Source organism: Coturnix japonica, chromosome 9 (assembly GCF_001577835.2).
Source record: "Coturnix japonica isolate 7356 chromosome 9, Coturnix japonica 2.1, whole genome shotgun sequence".
Taxonomy (NCBI): domain Eukaryota; kingdom Metazoa; phylum Chordata; class Aves; order Galliformes; family Phasianidae; genus Coturnix; species Coturnix japonica.
In genome coordinates this window covers 16,146,571-16,168,803 of record NC_029524.1, presented here as the reverse complement: position 1 = coordinate 16,168,803, position 22,233 = coordinate 16,146,571, and the positions used below count along the sequence as shown (strand labels likewise).

General features: G+C 35.5%; 1 protein-coding gene across 6 annotated transcripts in view; it reads left to right on the top strand.

Moving 5' to 3' along the window:
• The window catches only part of NAALADL2 (N-acetylated alpha-linked acidic dipeptidase like 2), a 352,306-nt gene that overhangs the window by 319,519 nt on the left and 10,554 nt on the right, over positions 1 to 22,233 (top strand). For all 6 annotated transcript variants that reach the window (XM_015871850.2, XM_015871851.2, XM_032446504.1 and 3 more), the window contains 2 exons: positions 12,595 to 12,688; positions 16,019 to 16,226. In XM_015871850.2, coding sequence (XP_015727336.1) covers positions 12,595 to 12,688; positions 16,019 to 16,226 — 302 coding nt within the window. The remainder of the gene's footprint in view (positions 1 to 12,594; positions 12,689 to 16,018; positions 16,227 to 22,233) is intronic.

The following is a 22,233-nucleotide window of genomic DNA, read 5'->3' as shown; positions in this document are numbered from 1 at the left end:
ACACATTTCTTTCAAGGGCTCCAATTGTTTTTGTGAAAATTGAGTCACTCCTTATGTTTACACTTTTGAAGGGATGTAGCTCTTTACGGAAATGCTGCCGTGTTCTTCTGTGCTGCATTGGAGTTAAACAACTTAATTTGTGAAACACCATCACAGCAGGAAAGTAGACCATGATAGCATTGGTCTTAATTATTAACTTTCAACCTCCTTATAAACATCGGCACCAAACCCCCTAAAAATGCATTCAACTCCATAAAATATATTGTAAACAAGATAAGGCTTGTGACTTGCACTGCATGAGTTACTTGTTGGAGCACTTTTTCAATATAGCTGTGAAAATGATACAGAATGGAAAATAATGTGACAACATCTGAGTATCCAGTTTTATAGTGTAGACCATGTTTCCATGGACTAAATCACCAGCAATTGAACACTGGACTTAAGTGAGTTTATACATGGTATGTAAGCTATTTAAATACATTTATAAAGCTGAAAGGCATGATGTGTTTTGCAGACTGACAAGTAGTATATGTGTGATTTTTTTTTTACTTGCAACTAGTCACAGATCCTGATAATAAACTGTTAGTCATACAGTGATTGCTGTCTGAAGATATCAGCTGTCCCAGGTGTGCTGTTTACACAGAAACTTTTTGAACACATATATCACTTTTAAGAATTGCAAATCTGGAAGCTTTGATTGGCTTTGCTTATTATTACATTTTTGTGAAGATTGCTATATATTTTAAGCAAGAGTAAGTTATCTTAGTGATTCTGACAGCCATTGAGGTGCTTGGGTTAGAAACCAAATCAAAGTGACAAACACAACAGTGGAAAGATGTTTTTCCTTATTGCATCTGATTTAATAACTGTGTTTGGGTTACGGTTCAGACTGTGTGCTTTTACTTTGCTGTAGCATTTTGAGAGTGAGAAAAGGAGAAATGATAACAAAAAAAAATGTTCATGATATTCTTGAAAATTGAGAATTCAACTGTCTTGATTCTATGGAGACAGTTTGTTCAGCAGCCCAATCTTATTTGTGGGATAAGTTTGCTACACAGTGAGATAATGTTCAATAAAATCCAGAATGCTGGGGGGTAGTTGTTGGGGTTTCTTTTATTTTTTATTTTCCAGAAGTCTATTAAAAATCCTTTATTTAAAAGCCTGGAGTGTCCTTCTCTATTTACTGCAATTTTCACTGTGTTACTGTGGTGGAATGTAATTCTGCTTCTGTTTGGCACTTTTTCTCTCCTTGTCTCAGTTACTACTAAAGCTTACATGTAATTATAATAATATGTAAAATGAAAAACATGTTTCCATTCAGTGCAAGATATATATGTGTTCAGTATATCACTCTGACTTACACTACCAAAATATGTTTCATTTCATTAAAAGCCTTCATGTCTCATAGATTTCAACTTGAATTGGTTCACTGATGTGGATCATAGAAATAGAGCTGGTCTTCTGGGAATATTGTAGGAAGAAAAAAGATCTTTGCCTCAAATTGCACCCTTCATTTGTCCTAAATTTCTGGTATTTCATTCAAAGCTATTTATACTGTTAGACTTTCTATTGTACTTGACAAAAAAAGGATTTGAGGAAAATTCTTAGAGCTTTAGTACTTCTAGAAGGCAAGGATGTAAGTGACAGTAACGTGGAACTTCAGGTGTTGCAATCAGGTTGCGCTGTCTTTGTATCTCTTTAAACTGCTTACCTTACTGTACCTAATACTAACTGTAAAATTTTTAGGGCATTGCAAAATCTCTTTATTTAAAGTACTTATATTGGGCTCTTTGGTTGCTCTTAGGAATGCTTTATAAGCAAAACACTGGTAATCAAGAAGCTGCTAACATGTGGTAATATGTGGTTGCCGTATTCTCATTCCTATTTATATTTTTTTTCCAACTTTCATAATGTCTAACGTAATTTTTTAAAGTTGTGTAAATGCCTTTCAGTTAGAGAACTGAAATATATAATACCTTGCATAGTCATATGTTCATCTTCATTAGCATGTACATTATTTCCAAGTTATGTTCCAAAGACTCATACATGTAACAGCAATTCAATCTGCATCCTCACCTTAATTTTTAAAAAGCAGTTTTAAAGGGGAATACATATAAGGGAACCTACCTCCAGAATCTCTGTTGCAAGAGATTGTTTTACTTTCATTTCTCTGACCACAGCATAAAGCTTTTTATTTTTTCTTCCATCAGAATACAAGTTTTGTGACACACTGAGATATTTCAGTCTCACATTTTATTGTAATTTTAAGCAAAAAGATGGAGAGTGAATTCAGTGGCACCTAAGTCCACAAGAGACATGTCCAACAGGTAGAGACATGTCAATAGGAAACACTTTTGCTGCTTGATAAACTGCTCCATATTCCCATATGGCTGCCCACAAAGCTTTTTCTTTCTGTTTGACAAAAAAATATTTTTCCTTAGTTATGTTACTTAACTTTTGATTGTTTCTTTTAATTCTTACTTAAAAACTTTTCTATAGCTACTGCGCTCTTACTTTCTTTGGTAAAAGAGCCTTTTATTTTGAGATCAGAGGATTCTGATATATGTTAGCACTTTAATTATAAACAACAGAATGATAACTGAATGAATAGAGCTAAGGCAGAACTGAAAATTAAATATGCTTTTCTTTTCATGACTTGTACTGTAGCCTTTTTTGTTATTGTTGTTAAATATGACTATTATTAAGTGAAGATTTATAATTGCTAATTGCTGCTCGGCTCTTTTCAATGTAATATACCCCACAAATAATACTCTCTGCTTTTACAGTGTAAGTCTCTCTTTGCCCTTTCTTTTGCAAATGACTGTTGTTACTGGAGCAGAATAAGCAGAAATGGCAATAAGTTCTAGTAAAGACATCTGATTAAGCCTCTGTCTCAGATACCTGTGCTTTTTGTAGAGAGAAATGCTTGGGGTCTTGAGATAGAAATGAAAACTATCTGTATTTTTTTAAATCCTTCTTTGGGGGACAGGTCTGCATTCTGATCGGTCCCTCACTATAGAAATGCCTTACCTCTTTATTTGTTAAATGAGTCTTGGTAAGAAATGTATTCTGTGCTGCTGACATACAAGGTACATATAGTACAAAGTGTTCTTATAAATTTCTGTCTGCTATCAAAACACTTGTGAAGGATACTGGTATTCGATTTAAAGATATTCAAAGTGCATCAAATGCCTATACACATTGCCTTTCTACTGCAAGGGAAAAAAAAAAAAAAGAAAATTATTAAGTCTACAAAGTCTGTTTTTATCTGTTACAGTCATTTTTAGATGACTCTTTCCTTTTGATCTGCGTATGCAAGCATGCTTGCTCACATGCATGCATATATCACTGTGGATGCTGTCAGCACTCCTACTGATTTGTTCACAATATGCATCAGTTCTGCAGTCTCTTTACAGTTTTGGAGACAATTTATCTTGAATTTTGCATAATATGGAGAAAGCAAGTTGACTGCACACTGATGACAGTATGCTGAAGAACACTATTAAGTATTTTCTTCTACTTCATTTTCATTTTATAGTATTAAAAGAAAAAAAAAAAGCCTTTTCTTCTTGGACTTGTGGTCAGACAGCTTCTCTGCATCGTAACGTTCTCTTGTCTTGACACATTTTCCTCACAAGTCTTTTTTCTTCTTGCCATTCAGCTATAGCACTGCTGCCAAAATGATCTTTCTTAGCTGTCCTTTTAATGTTACCATCTCCTCTATCAAATATTCCCCAGGCTCCTAGCTATGTTTTTGAGCAAATTCCATCATGTTTTTTCTTTCTAAATCTTTTACTTCTGTTTCAACCCTAAGCTCTTCACCTCTCCAATCTCTTCAGCAATGTCCCTTTCATCTTCTTTCAGTACAGTCATTGGATTTCTGCCTTTGTTGTCCTTACATATGGAATTCTCAAGCAAAATTTGCCCTCTTGGGTGGGTTTGTTTGTTTTCCATATTGAATCTCTCTGATTAACACATTTGTTCCAGGAAGTTAATGTACAACTGGAGACAAATAGCCATTCAGGTAAGCCAAACAGAACCAATAGGAAGACCAGAAACTGTCTAAAGAGTGGTAACGTCAAGGCGAGTTCAGATCTTTGAGATGTCTTTGCAAGGCATGTTGAATAGTCTCAAGTAAGCTGTACCCTTCATATGCCACACCTCATTTCTTTGATTCTCTCAGATGAGCTTAAGATAGTCAACAAGCCTTCTCAAGTAGAGATTTCTGAGGCATGTAATGTATTTTTGTTACATAGCCATCTGTGTATATTATAAATGATGTTTAAAACACAAAGTACCTAAGGCAGCCATGGTACAGCACTGGAGGTAAAAATTTATTTAGTTCTTTATTTTGTGAGTAACTTATGTAATTTGAGCACATAGTAACATTTCCTGCCGTGTTTTCAGATTATATGCTTTTAAAATGTATTCTCTATTTAATCTATGTTGTTTCTACTGTATTATTCTGCCTTTACCATTTTAATACAGAGGACCAATAAAGATAGGGTGCAGTGGAATGAAATAGCTAACATAATTTGAATACTGTAGTAGCAGGTGTATTATTATGGCCCCAGATATGATTATAAATCTCAGTTCTAACCTCAGATAGTTACAGAGTTTTATTGTTAAGCTTCCTTTTGAATTTTGAGGGCCATTCTATAACATAGTACATTTCTCTGAGTCTTACTTTCTCTGATTATATAAATACTCTGTGATGAAAATCATTATTTCTTAGGTCTTTATTCAGTGTTGTTCAGAGACAAGTTTGAAAGGTGATGGAGTTTCTTTTTCAGGTAAATTGGCAGCCTCAGGAGCATGCCAGCTAATTATAAAGTACTTCATTGGGTTTGTCAAACTGACCTGAGATTCCCTAAGGCTCAAGGAGTTTGTCAGACTTGGCATTTTCCCCAAGCCTGAGGGAAGCTTGCTCAGTCCCAAACATATTCATCTCTAATTAATGTTTTCTTTTTAAAATAAAACAATCAATCTTCTCCCACCTTTATTTTTTTCAGTTATATTACTTAAATACAGGTGGAGGTATGAGATCTCTTCCTGAGATTTAAAGTTTGAATTATTAATGTAAGTTAAATTATTACTTCTTATTTTATTTTGCACAGTATACATTGAAAATTAAATATTCCAATTGAAAAAGTGTCATGAAAATTTCAGAGAAATTGCATCTTTGAATTGCAATACCAACAAGAAGCTTAAATACTTTGCTAGTTTAGTAACTACCATGTGAACGGATCCAAGAGTAGAATTTAATCCCAATTCTCCAAACAGAGAAATTGAGCCTCTTTGTGGGTACTGCTGTAACCTGTGCAGTTCATATGCTGGCATCTGGGGGTAACCTCAGTATATTATCCACCCAATTCTTCCCTGAGGTGGAATGTGTCTGTTAGTGTTTATGGGGCTTTTCTGTGAGCTATATACTAGACAACCATGTATTTTCACCTTCCTCTGGATCCTCATCACTGTAGTTCACCAGTGTCTCTCCCTCAGGTCTAGTCTGTCTTCTTTAATGAACTGTCAGTGTTCCAGTCCTCACTGATTAGGGTGACCTAAATGGAAAAAATTGAGGGACCTGTGCATCGAGAGGTGGCAAAAGAGGAAAGGGCAATATTTTTCTATGTAACCATTAAATAGCTTTGCTGTGTTTGAGGGAATTAAGGCTTTTATATGTAACGGTCTCACGATTCTTTTCATAATGCTTATTCTGTTGAGTTTCTGCTGAATTGATTGTCCAAGAATTCACTTCTGGTCCTCGAGGAACCATTGCCTGAACCCCTCATTGAAGCATTTCTTCACATTCTTCTATTCCTAAACTCAATTTCTTCCATCTATTGTACCTGGTTCTCCCCAGATTCTTCTGCCTTTTCGTATGTGCTGGCTGCTGCCTGGTACACTTTATGTCCACTTAGAAGGCGTCACAACTGCAAATCAAACTAGTTACAGTTTAAGATTTCTGCTACAGCATTTCCTTTCATTAATATCTGGTCAGGTTTGATGCAATTTGAAGGTCTTGCTATGCAGTGAGTTTAAGATGGTAGATTATAAATGCATCTCAGTGTTCTGATATCATCATCATTAACATTGAAAAGTATATAAGTGAAACTGGGATAGATGGAGGAAAATAGAATAAAAGTGTGTTGTTGCAGTAATGGAAGAAAAAGGAAGAATTAAGAACATCAAGGAGAATGACTGTTAGGTACTGAAGCAGATTATATGCATTATTTTAATTAAGAGTGCCTAATAGTACATATGATTTCCTTTGAATAATAATTGCATGCTGATGAAGTGTGATTAGAGACTTTCTTTAGGAGTTCAATTAAATCAAAACCATTTCTGTAAACGGGGAGTGATTAAAAAGACGATATTGAGGTCTAAACTGAAAGCTGTAGCTGAAGCTTCAAATTGCAGATTTCTTCATTATCACTCTCCTCTGATGACTTTTATCTAGTTTCTGACAATGCCACAAGTATCAGTCTCAGTCCTGCAGATTCAGCATTATAAGCTGACATTACAGATCATGTGGAAAGTGAGCAAGTATTTGGATATCCTTCAGTGCTTGACCCCAGTACTTGTCCTGTTTCAGGAAGATCATTGAACTCTCTTGATCCATATGATATCCATATTTTGATCAGTTATGACTGCCAGGCAATATGTAGTTTGCTGTACTAAAATTTTAGAGTACTTCTGAACCTGGGTGATTACATGCAAACTTAAACTGTTGCTTGTTTTATCTGCTAGTCATTACTGCCTGACTTGCAAAACCCTGCCAACTGTCTGGCAACTGTTAACAAAATTATCACCTCTCTTGCTGATTCTCATCATCCCGTGCTTTGATTAACCTGCATCTAATGGGTAAGGAAGGCTGGTTGAGCTAGCATGTTCACTGGAGTCTTTAACACATCAAGGAAAGGCATGAAGAAGATGATGACTTCTAGAACTTTGTACCAGCACATAGGAATCCATATTGAAATAGCTTGCCTGTTATTCTAACAGATGGTATTTATTTTCTTTACTTTAAACTTTCCTTCTCTGTTTACAAATACTCAGTATTGCTTGTCCTAATATCTACGGCAGCATGCAGAGTTAGCTTCTTGTACGTTCTATCCTTGGAATGCCTCTATTGCATAACATTGAAAAGATAGGCTCTGTAGTCTTGGGTTAAAGTAGTAGAGTTCAGTCCAAGGTGCAAGTTCTGCGTATAGTCATTGTCATTAGAGGTCTTCGCTGCTGATTTGTGCAAATAAATTGTGCTTCATGTTTTATGATATATTCTTCTTTCTCCCACAACAACAGCTAAATCCATTTCCTCAGGACTGACTGTAACCATCTTTCAGGCTGTAAACATTGCTTCTTTAAAAAGGATCCAGCACTGGTTTCCCATTTCTCTCGCTTTACCTGAAGTGGGTCAGAGAATGCATGCATTTAAAAGGTCAAGTTGTGTGCAGTGATGTGTTTATTGGAACTATATATGCAAATCAATCAGCTTTAAAACAATTTTTTTCTGTATTTGTCACACTCAAATCCCACAGTTGGTAACCAGAGCAACCAGGCTTTAAAGTTGGAGATAAAAAAGAATTAATGCTGGAACAAACTTTTAAAATTCTATTTAAGAAATATAGCATGGGGGTTTGCAATAGTGTAAAGATTTATGTCCTTGTGGTGAGCACTGCACCCAGTGTTCATGGAGCCCATAGTGCAGAAGGGCATCACTTATATCCTTTGGCAAGCTCGTAACTACCCACATACTCTAAAGGGGAAAGGATAAGTGACTTCAACTTTTCTGTTTGTTTTTAACAAGAGGCTTGAATTTATTGGCCCTTCAAGAAGTTGATTTGTCTGACACTTTCTTTGCACCTAGATACCACTGAAATGTGACAGACATAAATATGAAATACATGATTATGAACTCATCACCGAGAGTATTGCTGTTTACCACATACTTCAAAGACATGCAATTTCTGTTTATATGCAGAAAAAAAATAAAAACAAGTCACTTAAAAAACTCTCCCTTTCTACTGCTAAACCTCCCACACAAGGGACTGTGCTTTATAGTTAACTTCACAGTTTCCTCTGTAAGTATTACCACTGTGTCCTCTGTACAGACATGAAATTACTCTGCCTCAGTTCCAAAAGTACCTGTTCATTTATGCATGTGCCATTACCTTGGACACTGAGTTAATGATCCCTGTTCTCTGTTGCTGCAGTAACAAGAGCATGAGAACAGCCATAAGGGGGCCAGACATCAGCCCATTTTTCGGTCTCTCTCTACTTCCAATTATTTTATATAAATATTTAAAATGTAGGAATTTCTTCACATGCACAGCCAACAAACCAGAAATGAGTTTATTTTGTGTGCCAGTACTGTAAGGCACTGGGATGAATGACCCCTAGCAAATGTGAATGAAATCCATAGGAAATTTACTTTCAGTCCTCAAAGTGCTGTATGTTAATGTTGGCTAACAAATTAGGTTTTAGGCAAATTATAACATAGGAAAATCCTTTTGACCTTAATCTCTTAGTGTGTCAGTCTTGACAAGAGCCATGCAGAAGAGGTAACAAATGTCTGTAAACAGAGAACTGTGCTCCACAGTAAGCTGCCCAAACTACCATAATGTCTACTATGTCTTAATATGTAACTTTTGGGTTGCCTGCAGCTGTGTGCTGCTTTAATAAAATAATTTAAGCATATGCTGCTATCAAAGAGGGAGAATCAATGCTTTGTGCATTAACATTTTTTACTTTCTAGTCAGTATTTACCATACTGAGTATAAATAAAACAATTTGAAATGATGCAGGGAATATTGAAATAGAGTTTTTAATATTTATGTGACCTCAGGTATGAATTATAGTTCCCTTGGTTACAGACAGCTATCAAACAGCTACAGTTAAGGATCACTGTGCTCTAGTTCACCTGTTGTAGCCATGGACTCCTTGTACTCTTTTCTCAGAGAGCCCTCTACTGTTTTAAAATGCAGTACATGGAGACAGATGTCAGATCGCCCAAATTATCACGTGAGCTGTTGTGTTAATACGTGTCATGATACTGGGTTACATTTCAGAACAAAAAGTAAATACAGCACTGTTGAATTCTTGAGAAGTTCTGAATTTTCAAAAGCTGACAGCTTTAGTTCAAAGCACAGTTGTGTGTGTATGACCAGATTTCTGTTTCCTTGTCTAATCAGGGGAGCATCCTTCTGGTGCTGCATAAAAATAGTAGGTCAGAGAACCGGTCATATTCTCATCCATGTGCCAAAGGCTTTTCTGTTTATTTGAAGGAGATCTGAGAAAAAAAGAAAAAGAAAAAAAAAATAATAAAAAAGCAGAAGGTAAATGAGGGAAATGTGTCCATATTATCAAAAATATTTGGTTTTGCAGGATGAGAAGGCAGATTATTTTAATGTTTGAGATTGCTATTGGTGGGATTCTGAGAGGGAATCTTAATGTATGCAGAGATTTATTCCTTATTTGCACAGATTTGGAGACTGAAACCATTGCTGATGCTTGGGTTAATGCCATTGGCTCTCAGCAGATCACTGAGCTGGTCACTACATGTGGAAAGGGAGTTCTTGGTGCAGAGAGATGTACTCCTGAGTTTAGATGATGCGACAACCTATCCCAAATTTTAAAGTGTTGGATTTACCTTTAAAAGGTATTCACCAGAAAAAAAGCATTTTCTGTGCTGGAAGTGTCCCCCTCTTCTTCCAATTTTATCTCATTCTCTTATTTACAATGTGAAAAAGTTAACAAGATAAAGCATGCTTCTTATTTACATAGATGAACACATTCTGTATTTAATCCCATTGTTATTTTTTGGTTGTGCTGTCCTTTGGGGATAGAGCTGACTTTTTTTTTGTTTCCTATCAAGATTCTTATACTGTAAGTTAAAAGATTTTGAAAAGTATTACCTTGTGTGATCCATTGTTATAAACCTCTTTTGAATATTCAGTTTTATTTTGCAGTATACCATGTAACTACCTTTATCATTGTGTTTTTGACACTTAGATTTATCTTGAAGGTAATTGGAAGTTTGTTAAATGCCTTTTAGTTTTCCAAAGATTATCTTTACCAAAATTGAGCGTGGAAGCAAAGTTATTATTTTTTCATTTTAAATTGAAAAAGAAGAGTCTCAGATTCCATCAGCATTTGAACTAGTATTGTTTCTTTAGTCTGGATGACTGTGCATATGTTACATCAATCATGTGTGCTTTATGTGCGTTGTGTATAAATGTTACTGAGTTCATTAGTGTTACAACCAATTCATTATGGGACTGGAATCAATTACACTGCTGTACTATTTCAGTTTATGAGAAAATAGTTACATTTATTCTTTACTAAGTTATTCTTACATTTAATAATTCAATAGTCAGTCTGGACTGTTTTTCAGTAGGGAAAAGGGGTCAGACGCTGATCTTTATTTACTGTGTATATACTGCATTGTACTCAGGGGAATGGTATATCCAAAAATAAGGCTATAAATAAGAAATCTGTGGCCTTTCTTGTCTTGCTGCATTATGTGAATTTGATATATGCTTCTGCAGAATTATTACTTACTCTGTTCAAACCAATGCTCTGAGTTTTCCCCTGTGTAATTGATTATTACTTCCGGATTAGCCCCAGAAGTGCATGATTCAATAAACACCACTGTTATCTATTTACTATCACAAAATGTCTGTAGCGTTACTTGCAGAGTAATAAAGTTTCCAGAATACTTTGGTTAGTCATAATATTTTTGTGTAGAATTGCATTTGAACTGCAAAGAGAAAACCTGGGCCTTCTGTAATCAAAAAGCAAAATAAAATTACTTGGAAGAAATAGACAAGGGTGTCATGGAAGGATTTCAGTGTTTACTCTGATATGGTAATATTTAGAGTTCAGTGGGTTTGGGCTTGATAAATAATGCCTTTTCTTTAATAAGATAGTATTTTTTTGCCACAATTGCTTTTCTATAGCAACTCACAGGTTGTTGATGTTGTAGGCAGTTGCACCTTGAAGAAGTTCAATGCAGGACAAAGAAGGATTTTACATGGCATTTGGACATCTAGAAACAGATGTTTACAGTTGCTTATGGCTGGATGATATGAACTTGTTCTTTACTTCTACTGATAATATCCTGACATAACATTACTTCCTACTTTTCTTCGTTTTATTTCCTAGGGGTAAATCTCAGAAGCTCAAAGTTAGCCTCTGCTCGGATATAGGCTGCAGTCTGATATGCAGCGTGTTCCTTTAGTCACTGTATCCAGCTTGGTCTGTGGCCAGATCAGAAACACCTTTTCTTAAACACTTTCTTAGAATTGTTGCTTGAGTACTACTAATTTTTCTCCAGGAAACTTGTCTTCCTGATATTACCGTTTTAATCCACTTTCCAGGGAGAGACTTTTCCTCTTCAATTGCTGTACTATTGCTTTTAATATTATCGAGGATTGTTGTCTTGCTGTACTCGGTTTTATAGTAGAATTAAAATGCTACTTTCAGCATAGCAGCTATCATATTGCTTTTGAGGGACAGATACTATTTTAACCCTCCAACACCTGGGGAAGCATTGTACAGTGTGATTTTCTTCAGTCCACATTTTTACCATCAGGATCTCCATCACCTGCAGCCATCATTCCATTTTAAAGCACAGCCTTACAGCTGTTTTTATTCTTTTTGCAATATCAATGTACGAAAGTGATGAATGTAAGTTCCTTGCTTGGTTTTGTCAGAGTGTTTTTATAGCTCCAACAAACAGTGATGGACTTGGCAGCCTAGAGATCAAAATGCTCTGTTTAATCACAGGCTAAGTATAGTCCATCAGAAAGACACATTTCTAGACATAGTCTCTGTATCATGTCTGAGCCTTGAGCAGGAGTATGTCTTCTGTAATTGAAAAAACATTCAGTCCTTGGCCTTGTCTGAAACTGCTGAAAGGAAGCATTCGGACCATTGAGTTTCATGACATGCTGGTATCTATTCCAAGGTGGGCTGAGTTCCATTTCACTTATTTGGGAATTTCTTTCTGTAAGATACTGAGAAAATCCAGTCTGCTAATTGTACATCTCTGCGTATGAAGTTGTTACTTATCTCTTCAAAATAGTTTTCAGGTGAGCTTGCATTTAGCTGTGTGATTTCTAGACAGGAGCTTGATCTGAAGCCCATCAATATTTGTGTTTTGTTTTGTTTTCTTTTTTTTTTTTTAAATAAGTAAACTCTTAAAATCTGATGACTAAAATCAGACAACTAAAACAATCAATTTCTTTCCTATTTATAGGAAGCTGAGATGTTTTATTTGAAAACAAAGCAAAACTAAAGCAATGCAGAGATTACTATCATGCTCCAAAGAAAAATACTGGGCAGAATTCCTTCATGGGGTCATGAATTATAATCCCTTTCCATCTTCTCACATTGTAATAGAAAGACAATGGTCTGTTTATTTATTTTTTTCATTTCACAGAAATGTGCCTGTGGAATATTATTCATTTCTTTCTTGAAGATCAAACATAATCAAACTGTATTTAATTCAGAAGAAGTGATGGCTATTAAATCTGCTAATGTTATTTGACAATTTTGTGTGCATTTTTTTTTTTTTTTTGTATTTTTCAGTTTTCAGGACATGCGACTTTGCAAATTGCCAATGAACCAGTTTTGCCGTTTAATGCCCTCGACATCGCTCTGCAAATTCAGAACAGCCTGAGAGGTAATTCATGTTATGGGAATGTTATAGGGAAAAAATAAAAAGGGTTCATTCACTACCTGATATAGATCTTCCATTTCTACTTGAATTGTAGCCCGTGATTTTCCTGGCTAAATAGCATTGTTATGTAATACTTCTTGTCATAAATTATCTGTATTTATTCTGAGGTTATTTTGTTTGTTAAATAATAATTGGTGTTAAAATCTCATAATTGCAGTCAGAGATAACAACCGCTGTGACTGAACTCCTTGATTTTAATTCCCTTCAAGGCTGTGTTCAGCAAAAGCAAGAGAGGGCTTCTGATCCCATTACTATTTGTCTCTGAAATTTTAGCTGTCATCTTCCTTGTTTGATTACTGCTGTAGTCACTCTTCTCATTGGGTCATGCTAACTTTTTTCTCAACATGACGAAGCATGATCATTTACCAGTGAACATCACCAAACTGCAGAATCGTATTGGATGGAAGGGCTATCTGGAAATCTGTTAGTCAAACCCCCCTGCTAAAGCACGAAGCTCTGTATTTGAAGCTGAATAATCTTAATGTGTTTCAGACAATGGGCTGGGGTTAGAAAGAGATACAAATAATTCCTGGGCTTAAAGTAAGCAAAATTCATTGATAGATGCAGGTATGATTTACTGTTCAGCACTATTTTCTGGGTGTAGGATGAGTGCTTTGATGTGGAATTGCTCCATCAGGATGGAAGATCCATTACTAATATTGTGGGTGAGACTTCCTGTTTTGACGTATACAGGGGAGGGCAAAAGCTGTGATGTAACTGACACAGTGTCAGTTGTCTGTCTCTTCTGATCAGTTAGGCCCTTTCTTATTTTCAGAATGGATTTTTTACAGATGTTACAGCAGCTGAAAGATTTGTGATGATAATAGCAGGTAGTGCTAGCAAGAGTTAAAAATAGACTGTTTTTTTATAAGCTATTTCCAGGAAAGTCTGCATAACTTTCCACAGGCCTGGCTCAACTAGTACATCTCAAAACATCATTCTGAACTCCCTGTCCTTAGAAAAATCAATACAGAAACATCTCTCTGTCATTTACTTGATGGCTGCATGCTCATTGCCTACAGCTATCTACTAGTCTTCAGCTTGGGAACATTCTACCTGCTTGACCATATTTCCCTGGTCATTTAAGATGCTCTTCAGAGTTGCTCGCTCCATATCCCTGTAATATTCACAAAGTTTTCTCTATTATTCCCACCCATTATTCTTGACTCCTAGTAAAGTGAAAAATGCAATGGTTATGTAGATGTATGACATAAATACCTTATTTGCTATGAAGTATTGATGTCTTCAATATCCTTTCGAGGATATTATGCATCAGTACTGGTAAGCCTTACATCAGAAAGTGATGCAAAAATGCACTTTCCATGAACAAAGTATTTGGTACTAAAATGGAAGGATGAGCATCTATTCTTTATCAGTATTCCATATTTGGTTCAGCACTTCTGTACAAAGCCATAGATAATTTCCTGTGTGTTGATGTGCATAATAAAATGACACAACATGCCTTTTTAATGTCTCTTTGAAAAGAGACTTGTAGCAACAGCAGATTAGTTTGCTTGGGCAGCAGCAGTCATGGTAGGAAAATCAAAGCTGATGGCAACAGATTTGTTGCACTGAGAATGTCCTTGGATTTATGTTTCTGCCCCCTTTAGCATAATTTCTACAAAGCTTTCACTTTCAGATTTTCCACTGCCAGATCTGATCATCCAATTTTGCACAGCATGAAAAATCTTTCTAGTTAATACAGCACCACACTATAGCCAATCCTGAATGCTCAAGCTAATGAGAACCTGAAGCAATTTCCCCTCTTACGTGCAAACACATGTTCACATGCATGGAATGTGTCATGCCTTATGTGATGATTTATCTGTACTACTTCTTCCTAGGCAAGCACATTGATCCTAGGGGGCACAAACACAATTTAAAAATGTTGAATCACTCTCACTGCTTTTCATTAGAGCAAGTGCTTTCATGAGGAAAGGAAAGATGCTCAGCATCTGTAAAATAACAATAGTTGTTATATATATATATATACACACACACACATACATATATATTTGCTGTAACCTATTACTGAATTAAATCCAGTTACATTTAGCAAGTGTAATGAAGTTCAGCAATATAATTCACTGATTAAAAGCATAATATATATTCTTGAGTCACTTTCCTGTACTTGCAATTTTATTTATTTAAGAACTAAACAACTACCACAGATGATTCATCATGATTCATACTGAAGAGATAAGGACAAAGAATACAAATATAATGTCATTGTTTTCTCTTGAGGGAAGAAATGCTTCCATTTTCTTCTTTTATCTGTAGAATCATCACAAAGTGTCTGAAGTCATTATTAGTTAATTTATCTAGAAATCATTTGCCCTTCCAATCTCATCTTTTCAACGTGAGCAAAGCATAAATCACAGTTTCCATTGGCACTGAAATCCAGCGTGTTGTGATATAAACTGCTGATGCCCTTAAGTGTCTGTAGTTCTTTTTGGCCACACTGACCACAGACTGAAGTGTTTGTTTTATAATGCTTTCTTGTTTAAAATGTGATGTGATCAGTGCTTTTTGCTGAAACTGTGAAGGAAATGTAGCCAGTTTAGGGACAAAATGAATGCTATGGAGAAGCACTATGAGCATTTACTGCATTCTTTTGTATGAAAGCATGGTCCAAGTGAATTTATTTCCAAACATGGAAATCTCTCCCTATTGAAGACATAGCTAGTACTTACAATCATTTATACCACGTTCAGAATAAAAATTATGTATATTAGAGTATGAAGTGCTCTGTCAAAACTGAAGCATTACTTCTAACAAAGAATTTAAACCTGTCCATACTGATGCAAGTGCCAGGGTAATACATGCACAGTGCCTGAAAGGTCTTCAGCTGTGCAGGAGATTTGCCTTTGATTTGAATACTGAGGATAAAGATATTTAGCAAAATATCCCAACTTCACTAAGCCCATATGCTCAAAGAATAGTTTTCTGAGGTATCAGCCAAACTTACTCAAACTTTATATTCCTCCAGACTCAGTAAGGAGGATACTAAACATGTATGTGAAAAGCATTGTTAAGCCAAGGATTTTGAGGCATTGATAGCAATATAATTAAACTCCATGAGTTATATTCTCCTATTCAGTAGTTAGTATGGAATTAAAGCACAAGCCCCTCTTTCATATTTGAGAGAAGGCATGGAATGAATACAGTCTTAGAAGGCAACTTTACTGATTATTAAATATTGCTTCCTTTTAATTTGTGAGAGAGAGTTATAAATTATGATATCTGAAACACTGGCAACCATGTTTCTCTTAGTGTTCCTACGTGAAGAAGTAGATGCTTCTCAGTTGCTTGCAGTGGCAGCACGCCTGAGAGACACCGCAGAATTGTTCCAATCAGATGAGATGCGTCCAGCTAATGACCCAAGGGAGAGAGCTCCTATCAGAGTCAGGATGCTCAACGATGTGCTGCAAGGCCTGGAAAAAAGCTTCCTGGTTCGGCAAGCTCCTCCAGGACTTTACAGGTATGTTATGTTCCTCATTTGAGCTAAAATGCTAATCTCACACTGCTTGTTTTTCAGAACTGTCATTATCTTCTAAAAGAAATTGCACTGAGTATCCAAGATTAAGGCTTTTTTTATCTCATATTTTCTGCAGAAAACATACACTCATTACATTACGAGAGGTCATTAGAATGCAGCAGAGTAGCATTTCAGTCATGACATCTCTGTTAACAAGATGTACTTGAGATGGCAACTCAGGCAGCGTGACAGATACTTGTATTAAATGATACAGTAAGCTTTTAAAAATGGAAAATATTTTTAAGTCCTGTAGTGGTTTACAGTCTCCACTTACGTTTTATTTAGAACTTGTTTAGTTCATTGAAGACTCAGAATTATACAAGATCCTATGTAGTATTATTTATCATATTTAGTTACATAGTTCTTGTCTGATTTTCATTATGGGATCATCATTTCATCAACATGCTGGAGTGATAGAGCCTTATTCACCACTCATAACATCCCATCTCCTGTTAGATGTTTTCTCTAACATGTATTCAGCTGCACTAGCCAGGTTGATCTTAAAATATCATTATCATTCTAACGTTTGCCTTTTACTTTTTAAGAAGGTCTGCAAATCTGTATCACTAACCCATGCATTCCCATGTATATGTTTTGCATAGCTTGGGCTATAGAACAAAGGAACATGGGGTAGATTTAAAGGACTCTACAACAGTCTTTGTATACATTCTTCCTATTTGGGGTATCACCTGGCAGAACTGTCCCTAAAGCCATACACGGCTTTAGTAACACACACCTTGTGTCTCACCATTTTGATACTTTAAAAAATAATTTAAAAAAGCATTATTTGTACCATCAAAAAGATATACAGTCATAGCGTAGGCTTAAATTTAATGCAAACAGAATCAGGGCAGTGGTGGACTTCTGAATTCCTTTCCTGACCTCCAAAATCATTGGTATACTTTCTTTCCAAAAAGAAAATACCCAACAGTGTGTCTGTATTTGGGTTGCTTTTCCCTGTTTTGAGTGAAAGTCCATCTGCTAATTGATGCAGTGATAAAAAAGTGTTTTGTGTTCTGAAGCTATTGTTGAATATTATCACAGGTATAGTGGGAATATTTTTGGGGGGGGAGAAGTACTTTTCTGCTTGTATAGCTTCACATGTTTCTTTTTGTAATTTGGTAAAGAAAACAAAAGAAAAAATCAGTCTCATAGCCAGGACCTCATATGCCATGTTTCATGCCAGCAGGAAGATGGATGGGCAAGTTATAAAGCCCTGAAATAAGGGCTTATAATGGAGATGCTGGCAGCCCTTTAACTATAGCAGCACAAGCAGTGCAGCAATAAATACTATGCTTCATCTGTAAACAGAAATTTAGGATGCAGTTTGCAGCCTTGACCTTCAGGCTCCAACTGTGCTTAGATCATTAAGATTCCATAAATACTGTAATTTATAGCATTCTGAAGGAAGAATTTGTGTGCACAGTAAAGTACATATTCTTCGTGAAAAAATGATTGCTTCCTGTATACCCATTTGGACTCATATTCTCAACCTCAATCAAAGTACTTGACAAATTTGCTGAAGTTTAGGCATCATTTTTAGGCCCGTGTTTGTCCTAATTCACAACTCTCTGGATCTATGTTTGGCTGTTCTAGAAGTTGAACAAAAAAGTGGATTTTTGCTTTGCTGCAGGAGGTGGGTTAAAACCATCTTGTGCCTGTCAGCTCAAGGGAGCTAATGCGTCTTTCTCATATCTTGCTTTGTGTTTTGTTCTCTCTGCCATAGCTATGGTCACTTATTGCTCTCTATATGTTCCATATGTATACTGTTTGTGTAGATTTCTCATTCCCATCACTGTCGTATAGCAATATTTGATGCATTATTCATCTATAATGAGCAATAATATTCTTATGATTACTAGCATAATTCAAATAGTGGATAATTATATTAGGATGTTCTGTCTAAATTCAAGTAATGAGGACATCAGCAGGTTGTTTGGTACAGTGTAAGTGTAAATGATTTTCCTTTTCAGCTGAACTTAATGAAAATTTGATATGATCGCACCCTTCCCTTGGAATTCTGTTTCCATTTGAGAGGGATGTAAACAACTGTAGCTTTCATCAAAATATTTCAGTCTAATCAACAAATGTTGGCAGAATTAAAAATATTTTTTTAAAAAAACTTGTTGAGGAAGGGTTCTTCAGCCAGAAATAAATGCAGATAGAAGCAAAAACCTGGGGCAGTTTCGTGTAAGTGAAAGCCGCTTAACTTGTCTGAGATGGTCATTACTAGCTGAGAGGTGTTTTCTCTTTGTCTCTTTCATGAACATCTTTGTCTTCAACTCTTGCATTGGAAAAGTCTTGTGCCATGTTTTTTGCATCTCTCTATGAACACCAAAAGCACTGATACTAGCAATACCACAGTAACAGAGTAGCATGGATGCCTTTAGCACCAGACAGAAAGGTAGTCTGCATTGTGGGTTATCTCATGCCACTCTAGTGTTTGTTGTTCACTAAAACAAATGTTTTCTTTTCAGATTAAGTTCTATTATATACATGCCTGACATATGCACAGAGTCTGCTGGATTTATTTATGTTTTACTGATAAACTGCAGTAGATCCGCAGGTGTCAATATTCACATACCCTCAATTTTCAGAGATACATCTGAGTAGGAAAATTTAAGTCCGTATTAAATCTGCATGTGTAAATAAAACTGATCGTTGGAATTATAGAGGACAGGCATTAAAGATGCAGATATCCTTCTGACTTTAAACTGTGACATGAGTAAACACGTAGAGCAAAGCTGTTTGGGGAAAAAAAACTAAAGAAATCACCAGCCAAGTCTTCCTACAGCAGGCACTAATTCTGTCCCATTGTACAAACTCCGCAGATATTTCATTTTGTACCCCTCATTTGTGGCCTCAAAAATATTCTTGTGTACTTCCTTTCAATTCTTGAGACATTTTTGACTGACACGAATCACACACATGGAATTCTTTTTCTTGTATTTTATTATGTGGAACAGTTATTGATTATGGTTTTGAGGATTTTTAGCCCAATTCACACTGTTTTTTCTACTGCCTGCAGAAATCCTCTCACAGAAGGCTTTACAGGGAGATCTGTGCCGAGGTATCATGTCAATTCCAAGCAAGTTTCCATTTAGTTTCCATTGTTACTGAATAGACTGAGAATATTTGGTTACTGAGCAAAATAGGCTATGAACTCATGAAGTTGTATAACAAATATTAGATTTAGCTTTTATTACATTCAGCAGTAATTTAATATTTCAACATTATTTCATTCTTAGGAATAGTAACATCAGTAACGTTTCTTAGATCCAAGAGGTATATGGTCCTACATTTTCAGTCATGAAAGATAAGAACCACAAGGGTATGTGTGAAATATTAGTCTGGAATGTTTCTTAAGTATAGTATAAAAATAAGCAAAATTCATTGGGGAAGTAGCTAATATGTATTACTCCCTCCCAAAAGTTATTAACTGGGTCACAGCACATAGAAATTTAGCCTTGAGATCATTAATGGGAAAATTATCTTAATTGTGATTTTGAAACTGTAAATATTGTTTATTTAGGCTGTAGAATGTAATAGAAATATAACTTTGCTCATTACTTTAAAGGACGCTATATGATATCGTTAATTATTTATCTAATAACAAATAACAACCATAAAGACGCTTCTGATTTTGACAGTGGTCTCACAGGCTTTATGGTATGGTTGCTTAAAATGATAAAGCTAGTCAGAATGAGAATGAGAGCTGTAAATCAAGGTCAGATCAGTTTATTTATTGCCTCAAACGTTGGTCATTGCTTCTTGCAGCTTTGTTTATAAATGCTATTCCTCAATGGGAATCGGATGTTTTACACAGCTTCTATATAAATATCTATGAAGCCTTCAGATCATCAGCTGCAAGCTATTTGGAAATAATTTTATTAATTCACTTCCCTCAAGTTCTTACAAATAGTAGCACATCTGCTTTGAATTTGAGTATTATAGACTAAGACATCCTTAAAAGAAAAATATTTTCTTCCAAAGTATTCAGCATATGTTTCCTTCATTTGAAAAGCAAGGGTGACTTAAACCAAAGAACAATGTGCTTATATTTGTTACCAACAGCTGCATTATTGGAGGTTTAATGAAATATATCTCCTACCAGTTCTTGCCAGTAAATAACTCTTTAAAGTACAGTTAATATAGTTTAATGCATACATCAGTCTGAGGTATAAATAGGTTGGTCCTTGTTCTAAGAAATTACAGAAAAAATATTGAAGGCTTTTTTAACATTTATGTGGAGTTGCATATAAAGGTTGAATACTCTATGGCAGAAAAAATTGATAGTGGTTTTGTGGCTTTTCAGGTACTTCTAGATTAACTCCATTTCTATAAAACCCTAGAGAAAATCATGCCTGATTAATTAAAGGTGTTCTTTAGCTTTGATAAATAATGGCTTCCAACCTCTGAAGTACAGTTGTATCCTAATGCTTCTTTTTCTTTCCATTTCCATTCTGTGAAGTTGTTCTGTACTGCTGAATTTGTAGAAGTGATTCTTCTACTGACAGATCTTATTTACTCCAACAGAAGTAATAAATAACTTTGGGAAACTGAGCAGATTTTCAACAGTGGAAAAACTGAGTGAAAGGTAAAGTTGATGTTCAGCTCTTGCAGTAAGGCTTATTAGTTCACTGAAGGTCCTGGCAAAGATCTGAGGCTTGCAGGGTGCATCAGGATGCAATTTAAGCTAGACTGCATTAGGCTTTAGCAATAATTCAGTAAGAGATTGATGTTTTATGACAATACATTCTTTACCTTAAAAAAGTGTTGTAATCAAAGATAACTGTAGGAAAATAAAAGATAATGTGTCTTGCAACCATCTATCATTAGAGTTTGCCTTCTTTTTTTTCCTTTGTTTATTTGGCAAGCAATTATTCCAAAGCCTCGAAATACTGCAAAGAGCTGCCAAAATCAGGTGGTTTTTTTTGTTGTTTTTTTTTTTCCAACACTGCCTATAGTAATCTGACTTCTCAAAAACAAATTCAGACTTGGAACAATTATCTCTTTGCAGTCCCACATCCCACCAAGATTTTATTAAATACATACTGACCGGATCCCCTTTGCCATATTTGCCTTGAATAGAGGTGGCCAAACTCTAGTCTCTTATTGCAAGATAAATTTCTATCTGGTAGGGACAGAGTGTTTCTGGTTTGCTGTTGTTACATGAGAACGCCTTTGAAATGTGTTTCCTTTGATTAGTGTTAAATCTGATGCCCAGATTACCTATGGTTTATTGGCTGCTGATACTATGAAAATACATATCCTTCTGGCAGAAACACAACTTTGAGAGTATATGATTTCGATATATCTTTCTGTAACATATACCTATTTAAAAAAAGGTCCTATAAAAGTTATAGATGATGTTCATTGAGAATCTATTTTATAAATTTCTTTGCTTTAGTTTACTGTGGCTGATTCATTTGTAGAGACATTTTACCTCTTTAAATGACCTGAAGTTATTAATAAGGTCTCCTACTTCAGTGTTACACTTTTCAGGTCACTGCGATGTGTCACTGAAACAAGCCCATTAAGATGAGTGATGTGTGTTGTAATTTCATTAGTGTCATCAGAAAAATACTGCACTTTTCTGTTTTCTCATTCTGTGTGGGTCAGGCTGAGTGAGAATTACATGTATAGGATCAAAAGAGTTAAAGATGAAGGAAGATATTTAAGCAATTAGGCTAAAGGCAGAATCGTTGTTTTAGAGATGTAGGTTACAAAACCAGTTTGTATTAAAGAATGTCTAAGTAATTGAAATTCATAGTATAAGTGAAAGTGCCTTGGGATCATTATGCATGTTGTGGGCACACAGCAGTATCTTCTGCCAAAGTAGTGGCTGAGTTTTAGCTTTTATGTAATTTTTGTAATGAAAACACTTTTCTGACTTTTAAAATTATAGAAATTGATTCTCACATACATGGATAAAGGTAGAAATCATTTT